Source organism: Chrysoperla carnea, chromosome 3 (assembly GCF_905475395.1).
Source record: "Chrysoperla carnea chromosome 3, inChrCarn1.1, whole genome shotgun sequence".
NCBI lineage: Eukaryota > Metazoa > Arthropoda > Insecta > Neuroptera > Chrysopidae > Chrysoperla > Chrysoperla carnea.
In genome coordinates, this window is record NC_058339.1 from 51,320,821 (window position 1) to 51,330,060 (window position 9,240).

A 9,240-nucleotide genomic window follows, 5' to 3' on the forward strand; every position below is an offset into this window, starting at 1 on the left:
GAAAAAAAAACCGCTTTTATCGACGTTTACAAGGCCTTGCGCCTCCATATAGCCATTCCAAATTGAAGCAGAAGATTGAAAATCGTTATCTAAGTTGAGCTAATGCCTTGTAGGGGATATCGTCACCCTTCCAACCTTCTTTTTCCTTCTTATATCGAAATATCATACTTTTCGTAGATTTTAGGGTAGTAGGTACCAACGCCAAGGCAAGTTTAGAGTTGTGGTTGAAATCCTTTGCTTATTTTCAACTTTGATGATGAATTTTGTTATAACTTGATGAATTTAGAAGAAAAATAAGAATAAAATTTTTCGATATCTGCCTTGGTTTTCGAAATATTGAAAGCTAAATAATTAAACAAAATTTTCAATTTTCGATATTATGAAAATTACTCCAGATATCGAAAAATTTTATTCTTACTTTTCGTCTTATATTGTCAAGTTATAAGAAAATTCACAATTAAAATTGAAAATATATATTTTTTTTTTTAATTTGCCCCCACTACCGTGGTCATATACATCCTTAATTAGTCGGACACAACAGGTTTTTGTTTTGTTTGCAATAATTTATTAAGGTTTTAACTTTAACTAAAATAGTTTTTTTTTTAATTTCCACCGACTAGTTTTGGAGAAATCTATGATAACATATCATCCATCTAACGTTTTCCCATAAGGCCAATGTTAAATATGCCTGCTTTTGAAGTAATTTATTTATTTAAATAATCGGGCAACATCCCTAAAATTTCAGAATTGATTTAGACTTAGTCCAATTTTGTATAAAAAGAATAAAGCCTTTAATCTAAGACTGGATATGAAATTTGTATGTGAATTGAGTAAATGGTAAAAAAGCGTCTTTTGGTAGCGAAAAACTCTCCATACCTTCTCCATCCTTTTATATAAATACTAGCTGTGAACTACCCGCTTTGCTGGGCAACATCCCCACTTGCACCCCTCCCTCCACATTTCCTTGCGTGGGATAACAGTTTTGTAATGTACACGTCATGCTCTTTTATTTGATACCCCACTTAGGTATATTTGTAAATATTCGATAATTCCTTCCCACTTTCTCGCTACACCTTTCTACCCTCCGAAGGTTAAAATTAGATAAAAACAATAGATCTTTGAAGCTGGTTGTATATCGTGTCAATATTTGAGCTTAATCGATGCACAACTTTTTTAGTTTTTGAAGCATATCCTTTTCAACCCCTATTTCAACCCCTTACTCTACTATAATATGGATGTATTATACATAAAAACCTTCCTCTTGAAGCATCAAAATCCGTTGCGTAGTTTCAAAGATTTAAGCGTACAAAGGGGCATAGGGACAGAAAAAGCGACTTTGTTTTATACTATGTAGTGACTATAGTTTAAATAGAAAGTATCAAATATAAAGAAATATTTAATGAGAGGGGAGAGGAATGTGACTTGAGTGATGGAGCTCTGCTGCTCATGAGGTTTCTTTAATAATAATTCATGAATATTTATATAATAAAAATACAATGAGTACCTTTTGTTAATTTTTTGATATCTGATTTTGTTTTGTATATGTATGGACCTTATTATGAAGCATTTTACCTGGCCTCTGTTATATAATAGGACCTTACCTGATGCAGAGATTTAAGGTGATCGTGCATGATACCAATATAAACTAGATGGTATAGGCGCTGCCATTCAGATTGAATTGTTTTGCTAAATTAATTAAAAATTAAAAAAATTAATAGCAATGAAAACGAAGCCATATGACATTTCGTCAATATTTATAAAAAATATTCTAAAAAAAAACTGACCCGATGCTACTGCTAGCTATAAAATCAATCTAAATACGACAGTGCCCTTATTGTCTAGTTTAATTAAAGGGTATAGAAAAGAATTCGGAGATATTTATGTCCTGTGTAGATAAGAGACCCTTTTTTGTTTTCACACTGCCTAATACCCCTAATAATATACTGAAAAATAGGTAAAAACCATGAAAGTAAGAATATAAAAGGAAGGAGTCTGATACAAAAAACTCAGAGACAAATTTAAAAAATTAGAATTCGTTTAAAATTTAATCGTGAAATTATGCGCTAATGTGTAATCTCTAGTAAAAAATTCCAATCGATTTTCTATTGAAATTAATTGAAAACCAATTTCAAATTGATGTTTTCGATTCTTCTATTAAATTCATTCAAAATTTTGAATCGGATCGAATGGAATTGAATTGAAAAATATTGACTGGAAACTTCGTTTTAGCCTAACTTGAAACTGGAGTAATCGATTCTTAATTCGAATTATAGTTTTTGAGATATTCGTTTTACAGTGCCCAAAATTATAATTAAACTGACAACTTCTTATATTGTTTGTAGTAGACTCACAATATGTTCAAATAAATACGATTTTCGTAATTTTTGGGTCAAAGTCACGTTAATAAATGGCTTTTATTAAAATTGAAAACAAAAAATTAATTTTTTTACATTCTTCCCAAGGATTTTCAATTCCATTTTTATCAAAATATCGTTTTAAGCGAATTTGAATATGACGAAAACAATGATACCGAATTATGATTCTCGAGATGGTATCTCCACAAAGCTCAGATTGTAAATGAAATCCATTGAAAATATTGATTGAAAATAAGATTGAATGCCGCAGTTATGCATGTCCATTTTTAAAATAAAGCAAATTTACAAATTTGGAATAGAAATTTATAATTTTACCTTTACTGTTACTAGTCGAAACCACATCTTCGGTAGATTTACCAATTTTTATCTAAATTAATTTCGTTTAATTTTTTTAAATAAATAAACTAAAATTTATTTTTCAGATACAAGAACACAAAGACGTCATTCGTGGGGAAGTGAATTTGATTATCATTGTCCCGAATTACCGATCGATGACAACCAAGATCAATTAAGGTATGAAGATTTCTCATCATCCGACGATAATGAAATCACAAACAAAAACAGCCTACCCTTGGAATTTGATCTTATTGCTGTTTGTCATAATGTAGCCAAACAAAAATCACCACACATCGAAATCGAAAAAGATTGCATCGAAATCGAAGAACAGCACAATTCTAACTCAACATCAAATACACTCAAAATGGGTCAAACATCATCGTTAAATTCTTCATCTTCAACATCTTCTAAACCAAAATTATCCTTAACATGGGTGCTACGAAATAATACAATACCAAAAAATATTGTACTAAGCCCCGAACCACCAATAAAATTTCAATATAGTAAAATTCGTCGAAAAAATTCATCCCAGAATGATGCTCCAAAACAAGAGGAGAAAAAAAATACCAAAGTTAAACCAACGGGGACGATAAGTCCGACAAATGAAGGTGGCAATTTTATTCGACGTAATTCATCGAAAATATCGAAAAAACAAATTAAAGAAAAATTAGCAGCTGTAAATGCTTATTACGATGAAACGTTTAACAAAAAAGTGAAATCAAAAATAATCAATAGTGAAAATAACAATAATAATTTAGATAATTTTTATGAAATTGATTATGGTGGTACAATTAAAAAGCATGTGGGTGATCCTAAAAAAGCTATACAAGACAATAAAATCATAACCAAAGACTATGAACATAAACAAATTAATTCGGATTATAAAAATGATAAAATTATTAATTATAATAATATTGTAAGCACAGCTTTAAATACCAAAGGTTTACCAACTCCAACAACTTTTGATCATGGATTTTTATTAAAGAAACGTACATCTTCAGAACCAACGCTTGTACATTCATCAGATAAACGACATCGTGTTAGAGTGAGACATAAACGTCGATCACGTAGTCGTATTGAACAAACAAAGATTTCATCACGATTTGGTTATGATATTGAAGATATTGATTCATTTTTAACTAAGGTAAACCTATATATCATTTTAAAGATCAAAACTGATTAAGTAATTACGATTAAATTAATATTTTATCACGAATTTATTCGATATCGCTACATTCATGAGACTTGGGGCTTATAGACTACAAACCCATCCAAAAATTTTTCGGATTAAATGACCCATCATTAATGTAAATCTCCTATTGGTAAAAGTAAGTTTAAGCACCATGGCATCAGTTTTGCGCGGTACAGGTGAAAATATGAATGTCACATTCCTTGGTGTCTCATTGTTGTACCAGCAAATATGTACGACATTGCTGGATACTAACTCTGCATAAGTACGGAAGTTAAAACAATGTTTGATATCCCGTCAATTTCCGAAGCACTACGTGATTTATTTCTGTACGGCATTTATGTAATTCGCTTCGAATACTTATGCAGAGTTAGTATCAAGCAACGCCGTACATATTTGCTGGTGCAAGGGTGAAACGCTGGTGCAAGGGATGTCACATTCCTATTCTCCCCTGCATCGCGCAAAACTGACGCCATGATAGTTAAACTAACTTTTACATGTAGGAAAATCTTTTTCAAGCCTGCAAATAAAGTCCGAAAAATCTAGCATAGCTTAGTCATCAACTATATAAGTGTATTTTTTTAAATAACAAACTGCAAATCTGCGATCATTGAGAAATCATTACTGGGATCTGGGAAATTGTAAGCGTTCCTGTAAAATTTTCTGAGATCACATTCAGACTACTCGAATATGAATGGCTAACTTCCGTATGATTTCCTTGCATTTTTTAAAAAAACAAATTGCAAAATATCGAATCTGTTAGTATTAGAACTGCGAAAAAGCTGCCCAAGTCTACTTACAAGTTTTTTCAAGTGTCCTCCGAGATGTACAAAAAATCTGAAACTTGCTGTTGGTGCTGTTCTTGGAACTGCAAAAATTTTGAGCCAACTTACGACCTTTCGTAAAATCAAACTGCAAACTCTCATTCAAAAACTATATTATTTTATTAAAAGTATTTCCCTTAGAGCTGAGTATTTTGACTTTACAAGCTATCTCTCATTTACTTATCAAGTGTAGGTAATTAATTTCTCCCCTTCAAAGAGTCAGGTCAAAGCGTTGTTAATTGAACCCTTGTTAAAAAAAACATTCAAGTATGATAAATACATCGTTTTCAATTAAGTTTTTATTTTATTTTTCCAGGCTTCATTAAAAAAACCTGCCAACATTCCCGTTGTATTATCATATCGCAGCATGTTATATCAAACTCAATACGACGATTATCAAGATGAAATACCATTACCTTTAGGAATGGTAGTGAATGCAGTATTTAAAAAAGAATCATGGTTGTACGTTCAAACACCACACGGCGAAGAAGGGTATATCAGTTATTCGGCATGTTTACCGTTAGGTATAATACCACAAGATGAAGATTCAAGTTCACCATGTTGGGAAACAAGCACTGATTTATTCCCTCGACCATGTGGTAACATGACTGACTCTGAGAAACTAACACAATCCGAATGCAGTAACTCTAAGTGCAAGCGAAAAGTTCGAAAAACTACAACAACTTCGGCATCAGTTTGTGGGGAACGTAGTGTGGATAGATTATATTTACGTGCAACGCATAATTCACAAGAACGTGATGTTAAAAGACAAACTTTATTAGTTATTGATACAGATTATGAAGGTACTCGAAAAAATACGATTTGTGTTTCGGCTGGTGATGTTGTTGCGTTAATTAGTGCCAATATAAAAGGTTGGTTTTGGGTACGAACCAGAGATGGAAATGAAGGTTTTATTCCAGCTTCAATTGCTGGTCATGGATATTTATAGCCAATTTTTCAAAAACAATCTTCTTATTGGATTTATATATTTTTATCAGCGTACATTTTCAGGTCAATTAAGGCCTCTCTAGATCCGAAGTGGATACCATCACGTATTTAATGGTCAGACTGCAAAATATCTTTTTAAAAATAGCTGAGTGTTTTTACTCCTTTTATTAATACTTTTTGATGTAATTTTTTTAAACGTTCAATTAAAAATATTTTCATTGAGTAGGAAAATGGTTGTGCCTTTTTGTATATTATTTTATATTTTGTATAAATTTAGGAAAATATTTATTTAATAAATAATAAATATATTTTTGAATAAAAGATAAAAATTGATTTTTGTGTGTTATTTTTTATTATCTTACACCTAAGACGAGATAAAAATGTTGAAGTATTTACTTAAGGATGTACGAGCACTGAACCTTCAAAAAGATTAAGGCTAGATTTTTTATATGTAGTTTGAATACATATAATTCAATTTTCAAAGTTTCAGGGGATCATGGGTGTCTTCAATTAATTATTCAATGTTAAATTTCGAGTTTTAATACATTTCTCTAATGAAGAATTCTCAAAAAACGAGTTTAACTTATAAAGAGGGATTAAAAATTATCTTAAGATTTCCGAGGGTCTTACTCAAACTGTATCCAAAAATCAAGTGGTCTTGTCTACAAAATATCTTAATTTGACCAACTCTAGAATAAACTAGCATTCCTTCAATGGGAGTTAAGACAATGCAAATAAATAAAGCTTTATCTTAACTTTCATTGAAGAAACGCTAGAACAGTCTATCAATAAAGATCTTTTTTTGAGTTCTTTAGTTTCAAATTCTTTATTTCTATAAAATAGCGTCGGTTGTTCGAGGCAGTTCCCCGACTCGAGCTATCGTTGTTAAATATAAACGTAGATAGATACATCTAAATCACCAGAATACATCACTACTAACATACTTGCTCAACCTTGAACTTCTTCATTGTTCTAATTGATGGCCTTTTTGGAGTTTTTCCAAACATTAAACTGTTAATATCTCGAAAACGAAGAAGTTTACGAAAAAATCACACAAAGCCTTTTTGACGTTAAATAACCCATAGAATCAAGAGTAACTTTTACTTGATTCAAAAAAATGTCAATTAACTGTTTCTTTGGAGGGAGGGGAGTATACAAAAATTGGACCAATAGGGTTTCTGGCAAGATTCACAATATTAATCTATAAGCTTTTCTGATCATGAATCAATTGACAAAATGCGGTACTCATATTTTGTACACTCAACCCCATCCAGAGCCTGTTCTATACGGAAAATATTAAACTGCTACTTTTGATATACTATTTATCTTACAATCTATATATGGAAAAATTTCAGACTTTCTTTTGAAGAAAAATTTTCTAATATTGAACCGAAATTTTGGGAAAGTTAAATGAAAAAATACACAAAGTTAAAACTTATTATGGAAATTGTTATTTTTAATATAAAGTTAGAATTTGGTCACGATAATTAAAATTTGTACAAATATCAATTTTAAAACTAGAACCTGCCGTACATAATACTTTTGGTGTTTCTTGAACAATTGCTGAATAAATTGTACTCGATGAAGATGGTATTTCAGCGTACACATCACCACTATAACTAAATTGATAAAAATACGGTGCAGTACCTCCAGCCATAATACGATCTTCATAGATATTTGTGACATGAATACCATTATCAGATAATGGGAAAATCGTTGCCACATCCAATGATCTTAAATGCCATAAGGAAAGTCGTGGTCCACCACCACAAACCTAAATAATCAAATCAGAGTTCAATCTCAACGAATTTTTATTGGAATGACAAAATTAAAAAATATAAAATGCCACTTGGTCGAAAAATATAACGTTAGAATAGTGTAGGTAGATCAATACCTGTCCAGTACATCACTAAGTCTAACAATTCAAATCGTTTTTAGATATTTCTGACAAAAAATTCCTTAATTCCTGCCGTTAAAAGCATTTTCTATCATCGATAATATCATAAATTCATAAACAACCATTTTATTCAAAGAAAATTGCGCGAATGCGTGTTGGACGTTTGCAACATTCTAGTTTGATGCAAATTTACTCTGGTACAGTTTAATAGCGAAAACCACGGACCATTTTCTGATACTCGGAGTTCGATTAACTTAATACCAATATTAAATTAAACTTACCAACCAATCTTCGTTAACTGTAACAGTTCCAATCCATTTACCAAGATTTGGACGAGCTAACTTATCATTTTTATGAGGTACAATTTGACTGTGAGCGTTTTTCTCTCTTAAATCCCAAAGTTTCACATTACCATCTTCACTTGCCGAGACCATTTGATTACCCCTATAAAAGAAAAATGCAAAATAGTTCTTCAAAGCATGATGTCATACAATGTTTTGTAATTTAACCTACAATATATGTAGCCAATGAATAAAGTCTGTATGCCCAGTTAAAGTTCGCACAAGTTTACCATCCTCCAAACTGAAAACGTAAATATTATTATCTCCACATCCAGCGTATAAATGATTCTTGGTTGGATCAAGTTTTAAGACATTCACATCAGTTTTTTCAAGAACATCACGATTCGTTGGTATTTGAATATTCCACGCTACTTTCGGTGTTTTCGATTCACCGGTAACAGCTTTCCAATCCCATCCATTGATTTCACCAATACCACCATTTATTAAAAACGAGTCGGTGGATAACAAACTACAAACTTGGTATGTTTTACTATCGAATTTCCATTTTGCTTTACGATATTGTATATCTTGTTCATCTGGCGGATCTATTATTTTATCCAAACTAAAAGAAAACAAAATTGAAAAACATTCTTTCGATGACTTAAGTAGATTAACTTACTTGAAAACTGATATATTTCCTTGAATATCCCCCGCAAACAAAAATTTACCACATGGTGAAAATGCTTGGCATAATATTGTGTTATAATAATCTTTATCGATAACCATTTTTAAATTTATTTTTCGAAAATTGATTTAAAAAGAAAACATTTACAGGTTTGGCAGAATGGTAAACATTCTAAACACATGCGTAGATATTATTCTGTTGAACTTGTAGCATAATATTGATGGAGCTATTGAATATAGACTGAGGGGCTCATATAAAAAAATGCCCATCTATGATCTTTGGTCTTCTCTTCCCAAGAGTAAATGTTATTCCAGAATGATGAACAAATATTTATTTTTTACTTTGAACTAAAATACAAACCTATTTGTGGTCTGAGATTTGTTGTTTTCTTATTGCCGTTGATTTTAGCAGAGAAATTATGCCCATTATGCATATTGAAGGCATTTTATAATTGAAGATAATGGATCACACTTAAATGCATTAATATGTGTATTAGGGGACTTAAATTATAGGTCTAATTGATTCTTGGACTCGAAAATGATTCTTTATGGTCTTATTATCAGTTAGTTGTAGCTTTAACGTCCTTTTGTTGAAAAGAAGACCACTAATGTCACATAATAATGAGTCACCGATTTATTATTTGTTACCTACAGAACCAATTTTGATACTTATATTTCATTTTGTTATTAATTTTAGTTTTATTAC

General features: G+C 31.0%; 2 protein-coding genes across 2 annotated transcripts; one reads left to right on the forward strand and one right to left on the reverse strand.

Moving 5' to 3' along the window:
- Positions 1 to 2,511: 2,511 nt before the first annotated feature.
- Positions 2,512 to 5,790, forward strand: LOC123296096. The gene is made up of 4 exons (XM_044877556.1): positions 2,512 to 2,551; positions 2,798 to 3,410; positions 3,633 to 3,855; positions 5,041 to 5,790. The coding sequence occupies exons 1-4, from the start codon at positions 2,512 to 2,514 to the stop codon at positions 5,671 to 5,673; spliced, it is 1,509 nt and encodes a 502-aa protein (XP_044733491.1). The 3' UTR covers positions 5,674 to 5,790.
- A 1,338-nt stretch (positions 5,791 to 7,128) lies between these two features.
- On the reverse strand, positions 7,129 to 8,700 carry LOC123296097 (THO complex subunit 6 homolog). Its single transcript, XM_044877557.1, has 4 exons — positions 8,530 to 8,700; positions 8,083 to 8,472; positions 7,851 to 8,013; positions 7,129 to 7,446 (listed from the first exon to the last, which is right to left on the reverse strand). The coding sequence occupies exons 1-4, from the start codon at positions 8,634 to 8,636 to the stop codon at positions 7,129 to 7,131; spliced, it is 978 nt and encodes a 325-aa protein (XP_044733492.1). The 5' UTR covers positions 8,637 to 8,700.
- Positions 8,701 to 9,240: the final 540 nt, after the last annotated feature.

Bases quoted from the DNA above. Each gene is read 5' to 3' on its own strand.
- LOC123296097 (XM_044877557.1), bottom strand. From the start codon at position 8,636: ATGGTTATCGATAAAGATTATTATAACACAATATTATGCCAAGCATTT. The intron at 8,473-8,529 runs GTAAGTTAATCT...GTTTTCTTTTAG, and splicing joins GGAAATATATCAGTTTTCAA to TTTGGATAAAATAATAGATC. The intron at 8,014-8,082 runs GTAGGTTAAATT...TTTCTTTTATAG, and splicing joins ATTCATTGGCTACATATATT to GGGTAATCAAATGGTCTCGG.
- LOC123296096 (XM_044877556.1), top strand. From the start codon at position 2,512: ATGACGAAAACAATGATACCGAATTATGATTCTCGAGATG. The intron at 3,411-3,632 runs GTTTAACAAAAA...TAATATTGTAAG, and splicing joins AATGCTTATTACGATGAAAC to CACAGCTTTAAATACCAAAG. The intron at 3,856-5,040 runs GTAAACCTATAT...TTATTTTTCCAG, and splicing joins TTGATTCATTTTTAACTAAG to GCTTCATTAAAAAAACCTGC.